Source organism: Panulirus ornatus, chromosome 9, assembly GCF_036320965.1.
Source record: "Panulirus ornatus isolate Po-2019 chromosome 9, ASM3632096v1, whole genome shotgun sequence".
Lineage (NCBI taxonomy): Eukaryota > Metazoa > Arthropoda > Malacostraca > Decapoda > Palinuridae > Panulirus > Panulirus ornatus.
In genome coordinates this window covers 35,586,524-35,602,493 of record NC_092232.1, presented here as the reverse complement: position 1 = coordinate 35,602,493, position 15,970 = coordinate 35,586,524, and the positions used below count along the sequence as shown (strand labels likewise).

The 15,970-nt window shown below is 41.8% G+C and overlaps 1 protein-coding gene across 1 annotated transcript in view; it reads right to left on the bottom strand.

Annotated features, from left to right (window-relative positions):
* The window catches only part of LOC139750336 (uncharacterized), a 224,672-nt gene that overhangs the window by 175,132 nt on the left and 33,570 nt on the right, over positions 1-15,970 (bottom strand). The window contains exons 5-6 of the mRNA XM_071665015.1: positions 13,292-13,437; positions 2,525-2,749 (exon numbers count right to left, since the gene is read on the bottom strand). Coding sequence (XP_071521116.1) covers positions 2,525-2,749; positions 13,292-13,437 — 371 coding nt within the window. The remainder of the gene's footprint in view (positions 1-2,524; positions 2,750-13,291; positions 13,438-15,970) is intronic.

Here is a 15,970-nt window from a genome sequence, read left to right as displayed (position 1 = left end):
TCAAAGCAAACAACTGATCCACACATCCTCTACCACTTCTGAAATCACACTCCTCCCCCAATCTGACACTCCATACATACCTTCACTCTCTCAATCAATACCCTCTCATATAATTTCCAAGGAATAGTCAACAAACTTATGCCTCTGTAGTTTGAATACTCACCTTTATCCCCTTTGCCCTTGTACAGTGGCACTATGCATGCACTCCGCCAATCTTTAGGCACTTCACCCTGATCCATACATAATACATTGAATATCCTTACCAACCAATCCACAACACAGTCAGTCTCTTTCTTAATAAATTCTACTGCAATACCATCCAAACCCGCCACCTTGACAGATTTCATCTTCCGCAAAGCTTTCACTACCTCTTCTCTCAAAACCAAAGCATTCTCCCTGACTCTCTCACTTCGCACACCACCCCAACCAATACATCCTACACCTGCCACTCTGTCATCAAACACATTCAACAAACCTTTAAAATACTCACTCCATACACAGTCATATACATATACACGCATGTACATATTCATACTTGCTTGCCTTCATCCATACCCGGTGCTACCCCGCCCCACAGGAAAAAGCATTGCCACTCCCTGCTTCAGCAAGGTAGCACCAGGAAAACAGACAAAAAAGGCCACATTCGTTAACACTAAGTTTCTAGCTGTCAAGTGTAATGCACTGAAACCATAGCTCCCTATCCACATCCAGGCCCCACAGACCTTTCCATGGTTTACCCCAGACATTTCACATGCCCTGGTTCAGTCCACTGACAGCATGTCAACCTCAGTATGCCATATCGTTCCAATTCACCCTATTCCTTGCACGCCTGTCAACCTCCTGTATGTTCAGGCCCCAATCACTCTAAATCCTTTTCACTCCATCTTTCCACCTCCAATTTGGTCTCCTGCTTCTCCATGTTCCCACCACCTCTGGCACACATATCTTCTTCGTCAACCTTTGTCCACTCATTCTCTCCACGTGTCCAAACCATTTCAACACAACGCTCTTCTGTTCTCTCAACCACACTCTTTTTATTACCAAGCATCTCTGTTGCCATTTCATTACTTATTCAATCCAACCACCTCACACCACAAATCGTCCTCAAACATTTCATTTCCAACACATCCACCCTCCTCCATACAACCCTATCTACAGCCCATGCCTCACAACCATATAATATTGTTGGAACTACTACTCCTTCAAACATACTCATTTTTGCTCTGAGATAACATTCTCTCTTTCCATGCATTCTTCATTGCTCCCAGAACATTTGCCCCCTCCCCCACCCTATGACTCACTTCCATGATTCCAATCACTGCTAAATCCACTCCCAGGTATCTAAAACACTACACTTCCTCCAAATTTTCTCCATTAAAACTCACATCACAACTAACTTTTCTCTCAACCCTGCTGAACCAAATAACCTTGCTCTTATTCACATGTACTCTCAAATTTCTCCTTTCACACACTTTTCCAAACTCATTTACCAACTTCTGCAATTTGTCACTCAAATCAGCCACCAATGCTGTATCAACAGGGAACAACAACAAACTCACTTCCCAGGCCCTCTCATCCACAACAGACTGCATACTCATTCCTCTCTCCAAAACTCTCGCATTTACCTCCCTGACAACCCCATCCATAAACAAATTAAACAACCATGGGGACATCACACACCCCTGCCACAGACCGACCTTCAATGAGAACCAGTCACTCTCCTCTCTTCCTACTCGTACACATGCCTTACATCCTTGATAAAAACTTTTCACTGCTTCTAGCAGCTTACCTTACACATCATATACTCTTAAGACCTTCCACAAAGCATCTCTATCAACCCTATAATATGACTTCTCCAGATCCATAAATGCTATATACAAATCCATCTGTTTTTCTAAGTATTTCTCACACACACATTCATCAAAGCAAACACCTGAACCACACATCCTCTAACACTTCTGAAACCACACTGCTCCTCCCCAATCTGATGCCCTGGACATGCCTTCACCCTCCCAATTAATACCCCTCCCATACAACTGTCTATTTCTTCAATTATCAATACACATCTTGCCAGATTTATATAATACTACTAAAAGACTCTGTACTCTTACTGTATCAACCATCTAAATTATTTCAGTAACTTATCTCTCCACAAAATCATATTTCTTATACTTGTTTCAGCATATAAAATTCAAACCAGACTCTACAAAAAAGTTATCACTTTACTCTGCTTCACCTTAAAATATACATACATGTGAAAAAAACTACCTATTAAACAATGAATGTATTTGTAAAATGGGATGCTAGTACAAATATATGAGCAAAGATGAGAAGTTGTCTCAGTGTTTGAAAAAGATGCAGTGTGAACTGGTCACCTGTGTAACAAGAAGGCATATAAAGCAGTTTCTTAATAGCTTTCCAATCATTTCTATATCCATTTTAGTCTTTATGCCAGCCCTAATCACTAATTAAAAAACTGTAGTGACCAAAATTATTTCATGTAAACAAGATTAACTCAACATACCTTCTTCTCCATTTGTTCAATCTTTGATTTATTAGCTTCCATCTGGTCTTGGTAGCCTCTTCCTTCTACAACAAACTCATCAACCTGCAATTGAAGTTCAGCAATCAGGTCATCCTTTTGGAATGCAGCTGCTTCCAAGTTATCACGCAGTACTGTCAGATGATGTATCTGTTCTTTCACACTCTGCACTTCATCTTCTGAGAGGGACTTTTGTTCTGCAGATTCCTTTGTTTAAAATGAAAGATGAAATAAACTTAATCATTTCACACCATTTCAGGTAAAAAATTATTCTCTTTAATTTCCAACCTCATTTTCATAAGGGTGATCAAGGCTCACGTATCATTTAAACATATTCTAATCTATATGTTTCATGTGATGATGAAGTCTTCAACATTAATGCAGTGTGCCATACAGTATCCATTTGTTCTGCACATTTACTTTACTGGTCAGGTGAGAATTTTAGCTCCATTCATCCATGACTTACGATGGGGTTACATTCTGATAAACCAAATATATATTATTTTTTTATATTATACTTTGTCGCTGTCTCCCGCGTTTGCGAGGTAGCGCAAGGAAACAGACGAAAGTAATGGCCCAACCCACCCCCATACACATGTATATACATACGTCCACACACACAAATATACATACCTACACAGCTTTCCATGGTTTACCCCAGACGCTTCACATGCCTTGATTCAATCCACTGACAGCACGTCAACCCCGGTATACCACATCGCTCCAATTCACTCTATTCCTTGCCCTCCTTTCACCCTCCTGCATGTTCAGGCCCCGATCACACAAAATCTTTTTCACTCCATCTTTCCACCTCCAATTTGGTCTCCCTCTTCTCCTCGTTCCCTCCACCTCCGACACATATATCCTCTTGGTCAATCTTTCCTCACTCATTCTCTCCATGTGCCCAAACCACTTCAAAACACCCTCTTCTGCTCTCTCAACCACGCTCTTTTTATTTCCACACATCTCTCTTACCCTTACGTTACTCACTCGATCAAACCACCTCACACCACACATTGTCCTCAAACATCTCATTTCCAGCACATCCATCCTCCTGCGCACAACTCTATCCATAGCCCACGCCTCGCAACCATACAACATTGTTGGAACCACTATTCCTTCAAACATACCCATTTTTGCTTTCCGAGATAATGTTCTCGACTTCCACACATTCTTCAAGGCCCCCAGAATTTTCGCCCCCTCCCCCACCCTATGATCCACTTCCACTTCCATGGTTCCATCCGCTGCCAGATCCACTCCCAGATATCTAAAACACTTCACTTCCTCCAGTTTTTCTCCATTCAAACTCACCTCCCAATTGACTTGACCCTCAACCCTACTGTACCTAATAACCTTGCTCTTATTCACATTTACTCTTAACTTTCTTCTTCCACACACTTTACCAAACTCAGTCACCAGCTTCTGCAGTTTCTCACATGAATCAGCCACCAGCGCTGTATCATCAGCGAACAACAACTGACTCACTTCCCAAGCTCTCTCATCCCCAACAGACTTCATACTTGCCCCTCTTTCCAAAACTCTTGCATTCACCTCCCTAACAACCCCATCCATAAACAAATTAAACAACCATGGAGACATCACACACCCCTGCCGCAAACCTACATTCACTGAGAACCAATCACTTTCCTCTCTTCCTACACGTACACATGCCTTACATCCTCGATAAAAACCAAAATAAACCAAATAAGTTGAAAATATTGTAAATTGAAAATACATTTAATACTGTACATCTAACTTACCAAACATCATAACTTAACCTAGCCTACCGTATTAAAAACTCTTAGAACACTTACATTAGCCTACAGTTGGACAAAATCATCAAACAAAGTCTGTTTTATAATAGTGTTGAATATCTCACCATCATAAATTTGAAAAATCGTATGTCGAACCATGGTAAGTCAGGGGTCATCTGTACATGCTTTTGACAGTCATGCATCATTCACATGGCATCCTATGAAATGCTCCAAGCCTCCAATGCTCCCTTCTTTACATCTTAACATCTCTTTCCTTATCTCATCTCTTCGTACTTTCATTAACACTACTCATTTCATCATCTTGTCTGCCACATTTCTATATGATATCTTAATCATCTTTCATTCATGTCATGCTTCTGTGCATACATCAGAGCAACCTCTCTTAACATCTGTTTCAACCATCTTGCACAACCAATACAGAGATCTTCATATTCAGTCTTTCCTGACTCGCCCTCTCCATGTGGCCAAACCATTTCAGCACAACTGGGCAAGCTCTCATAAAACAAATATTTGAGAAATATAGATATACAAATATTATCCCCAGGGGTGAAGAAAGAATAATACCCATATATTTCAGGCATGCTGAAGAGGGCAATTAAGAGGGGTGTGAGCAGGAGGCTGAAAACCCTTCCCTCCTGTATCAGCAATTTTCAAAAGAAGGCACAGAGGATAAAAATGAAGTGTGGATATTTCATCCAAAGCCCAGTTATTTGTTCCTGAAGCTACCATACCAAAATAACACGTGAAACAGCAGACAAACATGAAAACAAAAAGAAAGTATGTGATAGAGTGTAAGAAAGTAAATTCTCGATTAATATGGGTAAAACTGAAAGTTGATGGAGAGAGGTGGGTGATTATTGGTGCATATGCACCTGGGCATGAGAAGAAAGATCAAGAGAGGCAAGTGTTTTGGGAGCAGCTGAATGAGTGTGTTAGTGGTTTTGATGCACGAGACCGGGTTATAGTGATGGGTGATTTGAATGCAAAGGTGAGTAATGTGGCAGTTGAGGGAATAATTGGTATACATGGGGTGTTCACTGTTGTAAATGGAAATGGTGAAGAGCTTGTAGATTTATGTGCTGAAAAAGGACTGATGATTGGGAATACCTGGTTTAAAAAGCGAGATATACATAAGTATACTTATGTAAGTAGGAGAGATGGCCAGAGAGCGTTATTGGATTACGTGTTAATTGACAGGCGTGCGAAAGAGAGACTTTTGGATGTTAATGTGCTGAGAGGTGCAACTGGAGGGATGTCTGATCATTATCTTGTGGAGGCTAAGGTGAAGATTTGTATGGGTTTTCAGAAAAGAAGAGTGAATGTTGGGGTGAAGAGGGTGGTGAGAGTAAGTGAGCTTGAGAAGGAGACCTGTGTGAGGAAGTACCAGGAGAGACTGAGTACAGAATGGAAAAAGGTGAGAACAATGGAAGTAAGGGGAGTGGGGGAGGAATGGGATGTATTTAGGGAATCAGTGATGGATTGTGCAAAAGATGCTTGTGGCATGAGAAGAGTGGGAGGTGGGTTGATTAGAAAGGGTAGTGAGTGGTGGGATGAAGAAGTAAGAGTATTAGTGAAAGAGAAGAGAGAGGCATTTGGACGATTTTTGCAGGGAAAAAATACAATTGAGTGGGAGATGTATAAAAGAAAGAGACAGGAGGTCAAGAGAAAGGTGCAAGAGGTGAAAAAAAGGGCAAATGAGAGTTGGGGTGAGAGAGTATCATCAAATTTTAGGGAGAATAAAAAGATGTTCTGGAAGGAGGTAAATAAAGTGCGTAAGACAAGGGAGCAAATGGGAACTTCAGTGAAGGGCGCAAATGGGGAGGTGATAACAAGTAGTGGTGATGTGAGAAGGAGATGGAGTGAGTATTTTGAGGGTTTGTTGAATGTGTTTGATGATAGAGTGGCAGATATGGGGTGTTTTGGTCGAGGTGGTGTGCAAAGTGAGAGGGTTAGGGAAAATGATTTGGTAAACAGAGAAGAGGTAGTGAAAGCTTTGCGGAAGATGAAAGCCGGCAAGGCAGCAGGTTTGGATGGTATTGCAGTGGAATTTATTAAAAAAGGGGGTGACTGTATTGTTGACTGGTTGGTAAGGTTATTTAATGTATGTATGACTCATGGTGAGGTGCCTGAGGATTGGCGAATGCGTGCATAGTGCCATTGTACAAAGGCAAAGGGGATAAGAGTGAGTGCTCAAATTACAGACGTATAAGTTTGTTGAGTATTCCTGGTAAATTATATGGGAGGGTATTGATTGAGAGGGTAAAGGCATGTACAGAGCATCAGATTGGGGAAGAGCAGTGTGGTTTCAGAAGTGGTAGAGGATGTGTGGATCAGGTGTTTGCTTTGAAGAATGTATGTGAGAAATACTTAGAAAAGCAAATGGATTTGTATGTAGCATTTATGGATCTGGAGAAGGCATATGATAGAGTTGATAGAGATGCTCTGTGGAAGGTATTAAGAATATATGGTGTGGGAGGAAAGTTGTTGGAAGCAGTGAAAAGTTTTTATCAAGGATGTAAGGCATGTGTACGTGTAGGAAGAGAGGAAAGTGATTGGTTCTCAGTGAATGTAGGTTTGCGGCAGGGGTGTGTGATGTCTCCATGGTTGTTTAATTTGTTTATGGATGGGGATGTTAGGGAGGTAAATGCAAGAGTTTTGGAAAGAGGGGCAAGTATGAAGTCTGTTGGGGATGAGAGAGCTTGGGAAGTGAGTCAGTTGTTGTTCGCTGATGATACAGCGCTGGTGGCTGATTCATGTGAGAAACTGCAGAAGCTGGTGACTGAGTTTGGAAAAGTGTGTGGAAGAAGAAAGTTAAGAGTAAATGTGAATAAGAGCAAGGTTATTAGGTACAGTAGGGTTGAGGGTCAAGTCAATTGGGAGGTGAGTTTGAATGGAGAAAAACTGGAGGAAGTGAAGTGTTTTAGATATCTGGGAGTGGATCTGGCAGCGGATGGAACCATGGAAGCGGAGGTGGATCATAGGGTGGGGGAGGGGGCGAAAATCCTGGGGGCCTTGAAGAATGTGTGGAAGTCGAGAACATTATCTCAGAAAGCAAAAATGGGTATGTTTGAAGGAATAGTGGTTCCAACAATGTTGTATGGTTGCGAGGCGTGGGCTATGGATAGAGTTGTGCGCAGGAGGATGGATGTGCTGGAAATGAGATGTTTGAGGACAATGTGTGGTGTGAGGTGGTTTGATCGAGTGAGCAACGTAAGGGTAAGAGAGATGTGTGGAAATAAAAAGAGCGTGGTTGAGAGAGCAGAAGAGGGTGTTTTGAAGTGGTTTGGGCATATGGAGAGGATGAGTGAGGAAAGATTGACCAAGAGGATATATGTGTCGGAGGTGGAGGGAACAAGGAGAAGAGGGAGACCAAATTGGAGGTGGAAAGATGGAGTGAAAAAGATTTTGTGTGATCGGGGCCTGAACATGCAGGAGGGTGAAAGGAGGGCAAGGAATAGAGTGAATTGGAGCGATTTGGTATACCGGGGTTGACGTGCTGTCAGTGGATTGAATCAAGGCATGTGAAGCGTCTGGGGTAAACCATGGAAAGCTGTGTAGGTATGTATATTTGCGTGTGTGGGTGTATGTATATACATGTGTATGGGGGGGGGGGTTGGGCCATTTCTTTCGTCTGTTTCCTTGCGCTACCTCGCAAACGCGGGAGACAGCGACAAAGTATAAAAAAAAAATAAAAATAAAACCCTTTTAAATCTTTGTATCATCATTGTTGTTAAAAATAACCCAAAGTCACAACTTATGCAAAGCATTCTTCAATACATATCATATCACTGTATCCTGTGACCATAAAAGTAGCCAAATACTATCCTTGGTGAACTGTTTCTTGAATGCATCAATTCACCCTTCATTCAAAAACAAACCTCCCTTGTGTAAAAACTATAAATTCATTCAATATGGGGTTGGATTAACCCTTTACCATACATAATTGAAGATATGCACTACATAGGGTGAATGTGTTGGAAATGAAATTTTAAGGATGTTATTTGGTGTAAAGAAAGTTGACTGAATAAGAAAAGACAGGGTAAGAATAACTTCGATACCACCTACTCCAGCCACTTTGCCACATTTCATCTTATGCAAGAGCTTAACCACTTCTCTTTTCACCAGACCATTCGCCATGACTCTCTCACTTCATGTACCTCCCCAGCCAAAACACCCTTCATCTGCCACCATATAATCAAACACAATAGACAAACCTACAAAATACTCATTTCATATCCTCTTCACCGCATCCCTGCCTGTCACCATTTCCCTATTTGCCTCCCTTACTGATGTTCCCATTTGTTCTCTTGTGCTTCTTACACTATAATCCTCCTTTCAAAACATTTTCTTATTCTCCCTGAAGGTAGGCAATACTCACTCAAACTCTCTTTTGTCTTCTTTTTAGCCTCTTGACCTCCTGCTGCTTTCCACTGTGCATCATCCAATCACTTGCAATTCTTTCCTGTAAGTAATGCCCATACACCTCTCTTCTCTCTTTCACTAGGGATCTAACTTCATCATTTCACCATTCACTACCCTTTCTCACCTCCCAAACTCCGATCTTCTGCATTCCACACACTGTTCTTGCACACACCAGCATTGCCTCCCTAATTAACTACCATTCTCACTCCCCTTGCTTCATTTACTTTCATCTTTTTCCACTCTACACTCAACTTCTCCTGGTAACTGCTCACAAAAGCCTCTTCTTCAAGCTCACTTACCTGCATCACCCTTTTCTCATCTGTATAATTTCCTCTTTTCCAAAAGCCTCAACAAATCTGCACCTTTGCCTCCACCACGTAGTTATCACACATCCCATCTTCAGTACATTCGCAGCCAAGAGTCTCTTATTAAGTAATCCAATAATGCCAACTTACAATCTTTCCTACGTATATGTCTCTTGCTAAACCAGGTTTTCCAATCAGTAGTGTTTTTCAGTAAACAATTCCACAAGCTGGTCACCATTTCCATTAACATCACTAAATACCCAGTGGCTCCAGATTATACCCTTAACTGCCACATTACTCACTTTGGCATTCAAATCACCCATTACTAACATACAATCTCTCAAATCAAATCTACTGACACTAAATCAGCTGCTCCCAAAACATTCACATCTCTTCATCATCCTCATGGTAAGGTGTATATGCACTAACAATAACCCATCTTTCACTTCTACCCACATCAGTCTGGGGCTCACTTTCTTAACTCTTTCACACATTTTCATAACTCAGTCTTTTAACAGCAGTGCTGCATCTTCCTTAGCTTTTGCCCTTGCCCTCATACTAATCCCCAACTTCATCCTTAAATATTTCTGAACCATTCTTCTCCCTTACCCTTGAGCTTTGAGTCACTCTGAGCCAGACCATCCAGGTTCCTTTCCTCAAACATACCACTTTTCTTTTTTATGTTGGAGGCTCCAATCATAGACAGAACTCCACATCATGGCTGGGCCTTAATCAAAATATAGAAAGAATTATGAAACAGAAAAAGAAAAGACAAGGGAAAGTATTCAAAAATTTTGGAGGAAGCAAAAGACCTGTCTTTTGAAATGTGCTTGGTCATAGTTATTGGGGAAAACTTGAGAAGGTAGAGACTTCCAAAGCTTCAACATTTAGGGAAAAAAGAGGTATCAAAACAGCCCACACTTGAGTTGCCGATCGCCACACAAAAATCACGTGAAGTAGCAGCTTTCCAAGTATTGCATGGTCTAGCTAGAGGTGAGGGCACATAAGTAGCCAGCTCCTGAGAGCAGAAACCATATAGCAGAGGGAAAGTGAACCAACATTGTGGTATAAGGCAAGAAGGTCAAGTTTGGAAGTTAACTTGGGATAGTTTATGTCAGATCACTTTCGACTCTGTCAAGTAAGCATACAGAGCTAGAACCATCCAAAATGTGAGAGCAATACTCTATACAAGGATGAATCAATCCCTTGTATAAAGGGAGCAACTGTTCAGAAGGGAAGTTTCGACTTCTAAACAGGGCACTCGTTTCCTAGAGGCAGACTTGGCTATTCCTGTAATGTGAGGTTTCCAAGAAAGAGTGGATGTTACAGTAATACCAAGTATGTTCATTAAGTCAAGAGGTGGAATTACAGAACCTTCAAAGGAAAAACAAGAGTTGAGAGGAGTTTTTGCTAAACATATGGGTAGAAACTGGGTCTTGGAGGCATTAAACTTCACAAGATTTAGTGTACCCCACTGAGATATCCTCTCCAAGTCTAAGTTTAATGAGGAAGCTGTGTCAAGAAAATGCTGATCAGGTGAGAGAAGAGGGAGCAGAAATGAAGGAAGTGGATGAATGCAGTTTTGGGTCCTCAGCATATGAGGGCATTGGATCATTTGTGGAGGGGAGGTTGAAAAAAAGTAGAAAAGTTTAGGGGATAGGACAGAACCTTAAGGGACACCACTGTTGATGGAGAAAAGGGGGAGGCTGATCCATCAACAACCACAGAGATAGATCAGTTGGAGAGAGAGCTAGATATGAAGGAGCAAAGTGAGGAAGGGAAGCCATAACAGGGGAACTCAGAGATGAGACCCCAATGCCACAATCTGTCAAAAGCCTTAGATATGTCAAGGGCAACTACACATGACTCCCCAAAATCTTTCAGGGATGATGTCCAGACACTAGTGAGATAGGAAAGAATATCACCAGTGGATCTCGCCTTATGGAAGCCATACTGACGATCAAAGAGAAGGCCATGATTTTTGAGGTATTTAAGGATATGGGAGTTGAGGAGGGATTCAAAGACTGGAAATGGCAGATATCAAGGCAATAGGACAATAGTTACAGGGGTCAGAATAATCACCCTTCTTAAGGATGGGATGTATCAATGCACATTTCCCTGGAGAAGGAAAAGTTTTTTGTTTTTCAGCAGAAGTGTAACAGACATCCATGCACAAATGCAAGTTCAGAGACACACTTTTTCAATACATAGGGGGTGGATACCATCAGGGCCATAAGCCTTGCTTGTGTCTACAGAAAGAAGTACTTTTTGAACAGTCCAAAAAGAAATTATGGGAAAAGGCATAGTATTAGTAAGAGGAGGACCAGGGGGTGAAGGAATGCTAGAGCCATCCAAGGTGGAGTTGGAGGAGAAACGGGAACCAAAGAGAGTTGCTTTGTCTACAGAAGAGAGTTATAGTACCATCAGAACAGAAAAGTGAAGGAAAGGTAGAGCAACAGATGTTGTTAGAGATGCCCTCAGCTAAAGACCAGAAAGACCTATCAATGGATGATGATGAGAGTTTATCGCACTTCCTTTGAATAAAGGAATGCTTTGCCTCATGGATAACGTGCTTGCAGTGATTACAAGCAGTGATAAAAGCTGAATGGGAGCCAGAGGAAGGAGAGTTTTCCAGCCCAATATGCCTGATCCCTTGTCTGGATGGCCTCAGAACAGGAACAGTTGAACACTGGATTGGATGAAGAGGGGATAAATGCTTCCATTCACGCAAGAATAACCTATGCTATGCATTTGGTGGAGACAGAAGCATCACATAAGAGACAGTAGTTTACCCAAGGGAAGTCAGAAGAGAAGTTACTTAAGTTGTTCCAGTCATCTTTAATGAAGTGCCAGTATTTACACTTAGAATGGACTGCTGGAGGAGGAGGTGCCATTAGAACAGAACTTAATTAGAATGTAATCAGATAAACCAATTGGGGGTGATATTGTGTATTTACAGCAATATGGAAGAGGTAAAAACCAATCCAGAATATTAGAGAGTGGTCACAGCAGTCAGGAATATGGGAAGAATTCAACCATTCCCTACGGTGATCCTCAAGGTACAGGAAGGATGAGAGGATGTCACAGTCTCATGCCAGAATAGATGGTGGAAGAAGGATATAAAATCTGTAGAATTAGGAAAGCAATTAGTGAAAGAGGAAAAGTGTGGTAGTAGGGAGAAAGACCTTGAGCCACATCACATCAAAGTTTAGGGACTCAAGGTCCTTGAGGTGTCAACAGGTGTGTTGATATAAGAATAAGCACAAACACCACCTGTGAACCCAAATTGTGAGTGGAGGTTATAGTTAGAAATGAAAAAGGGACCAGTGAGAGCATCATTAGACAACTATGTCTCAGTGAGAAGTGAGATACTACGAGAGGTACTAGAGAGATGGTGTTCGACTGAGGAGAGGTCACTGAAGAGATCACGAATGTTGGTAAAGTGAACAAAAAAAAAGAGGAAGGTCTAAATGAGAGGGAAAGGTTGTGAGACAGGCCAGTACTAATACTGCCAAAACCTTCTTTCTCATTGGCAGTAGAGTCAGGTGGAAACCCAGAGATTCTTAGCACTCCATGATGCTGGGGACTAGGAGCCATAGATTTGATGAACTCTGTCATGATGTTACTTATAAATATTAGAGTGGACAGGAATTGGCATGAGCACTTATGTGAAAAAAGTGATAACGATAATCAAGGTTTGAGTAGGTGTATGGTGCTTGTAAGAAGGTGGTAGGATGAGCCTAATAGTCCCATTTTAATGAGACAAAGAAAGACCAGCAATCCTGATATAGAGAGCGTAAGATGGTTCTGGGCACTACTTTAATGCTCCTCAGTCAGGACAATGGTATCACCCTGGGCAACTGTTGTCAACAACCTATACAACCTATCTCTCCTTTCTGATCTTTGTTATATCCAAACATATTCAGACATCTCAGACTGAATCTTCAAGAAAGATGAGCACTTCTACTTGGCTCCTTATTCTGTTTCTACTTTTAGAAAGTGAAACACAAGAAGGGAATGATATCTAGCCCCCAGCTCCCACCCAACTTAGTCACCTTCAACAACATGCAAGGAATACATGAGAAGTATTCCTTCTTCCCTGCTCCCATGGGTATGAAACAAAGCACCGTTTTTAAATCAAAGGGGTGTTCATGCCTTTGACAATAAGTTACCAAGATTACAAGAAGACACTGACTATAAAACATCTACCACAATCTACAAACTACAACAAAATTCATGACACATACCTCTAATTGCTTTAGTTTAAGTTGCAATCCTGAACGTTCATCAGTGAGAGCAGAGATCTGCAGCTGTGCTTCTGCTAAAGCCTTCTTTGTTGATTGTAGATGTTCTTTAAGCACAAACAGTTCCGCCTCAGAATCACCATTTCCATCTGTTAAAACTATTAATTTTCAGTTTTCATTAATAATGCTGTTTTTTATTATCATTATACTTTGTCGCTGTCTCCCACGTTAGCGAGGTAGCGCAAGGAAACACAAAAGAATGGCCCAAAACACCCACGTACACTTGTATATACATAAACGCCCACACTCGCACATATACATTTCAACATATACACACATACACATACACAGACATATACATATATACACATGTACATATTCATACGTGCTGTCTTCATCCATTCCCGCCGCCACCCCACCACACATGAAATGCCATCCCCTTCCCCTGCATGCACACAAGGTAGCACAAGGAAAAGACTACAAAGGCCACAATCATATTCGTTCACACTCAGTCTCTAGCTGTCATGTGTAATGCACCGAAACCACAGCTCCCTTTTCACATACAGGCCCCACAAAACTTTCCATGGTTTATCCCAGACACTTCACATGCCCTGGTTCAATCCATTGACAGCACGTCAACCCGGTATACCATATCGTTCCAATTCACTCTATTCCTTGCACGCCTTTCACCCCCCTGTATGTTCAGCCCCCAATTGCTCAAAATGTTTTTCACTCCATCCTTCCATCTCCAATTTGGTCTCCCACTTCTCCTCGTTCCCTCCAACTCTGACGCATGTATCCTCTTTGTCAATTTTTTCTCGCTCATTCTCTCCATGTGGCCAAACCATTTTAATACACCCTCTTCTGCTCTCTCAACCACACTCTTGTTATTACCACACAGCTCTCTCACCCTTTCATTACTTACTCGATCAAACCACCTCACACCACATACTGTTCTCACACATCTCATTTCCAACACATCTACGCTCCTCCACACAACCCTATCTACAGCCCATGCCTCACAACCATATAACTTTGTTGGAACCACTATTCCTTCAAACATACCCATTTTTGCTCTCCGAGATAACTTTCTCGCCTTCCAAACAATCTTCAATGCTCCCAGAACTTTCACCCCCTCCCCCCACCCTGTGATCCACTTCCGCTTCCATGGTTCCATCCGTTGCTAAATCCACTCCCAGATATCTAAAACACTTCACTTCCTCCAGTTTTTCTCCATTCAAACTTACCTCCCAATTGACTTGTCCCTCAACCCTACTAAACCTAATAACCTTGCTCTTATTCACAATTTCTCTCGGTTTCTTCTTTCACACACTTTTCCAAACTCAGTCACCATCTTCTGCATTTTCTCACCTGAATCAGCCACCAGCGCTGTACCATCAGCAAACAACAACTGACTCACTTCCCAAGCCCTCTCATCCACAACAGACTGCATACTTGCTCCTCTCTCCAAAACCTTTGCATTCACCTCTCTAATAACCCCATCCATAAACATATTAAACAACCATGGAGAAACATATTAAACAACCATGGAGACTTCATGCACCCCTGCTGCAAAGCGACTCACTGAGAACCAATCACTTTCCTCTCTTCCTACTCGCACACATGCCTTACATCCTCGATACAAACTTTTCACTGCTTCTAGCAACTTACCTCCCACACCATATACTCTTAATACCTTCCACAGAGTATCTCTATCACCTCTATCATATGCCTTCTCCAGATCCATAAATGCTACATACAAATCCATCTGTGATTCTAAGTATTTCTCACATACATTCGTCAAAGCAAACACCTGATCCACACATCCTCTACCATTTCTGAAATCACACTGCTCTTTCCTAATCTGATGCTCTGTACATGCCTTGACCCTCTCAATCAATACCCTCCCATACAATTTCCCAGAAATACTGAACAAACTTATACCTTGGTAATTTGAACACTCACCTTTATCCCCTTTGTCTTTGTACAATGGCTCTATGCACGCATTCCACCAATCCTCAGGCACTTAACCATGAGCCATACATACACTGAATATCCTCACCAACCAGTCAACTACACTGTCACCCCCCTTTTGTTAATAAATTCCACGGCAATACCATCCAAACCCACCGCCTTTCCGGCTTTCATCTTCCGCAAAGCTTTCACTACCTCTTCTCTCAACCAAAACACCCTATATCTGCCACTCTATCATCAAACATATTCAACAAACCATCAAAATACTCACCCCATCTCCATCTCACTTCACCATTACTTGTTATTACCTCCCCATTTGCCTCCTTCACCGATGTTCCCGTTTGTTCTCTTGTCTTACGCAATCTATTTACCTCCTTCCAAAACATCATTTTATTCTCCCTTAAATTCAATGATACTCTCTCATCCCAACTCTTATTTACCCTCTTTTTCACCTCTTGCAACTTTCTCTTGACCTCTTGCCTCTTCCTTTCGTACACCTCCCAGTATTTGCACTATTTCCCATGCAAAAGTCATCCAAATGCGTCTCTCTTCTCTTTCACTAACAATCTTACTACACTCACTACCCTTTCTAATCTGCCCACCTCCCACCTTTCTCGTGCTACAGGCATCCTTTGCACAAGCCATCACTGCTTCCCTAAATACATCCCATTCCTCCCCCACTCCCCTTACATTATTTGCCCTCACCTT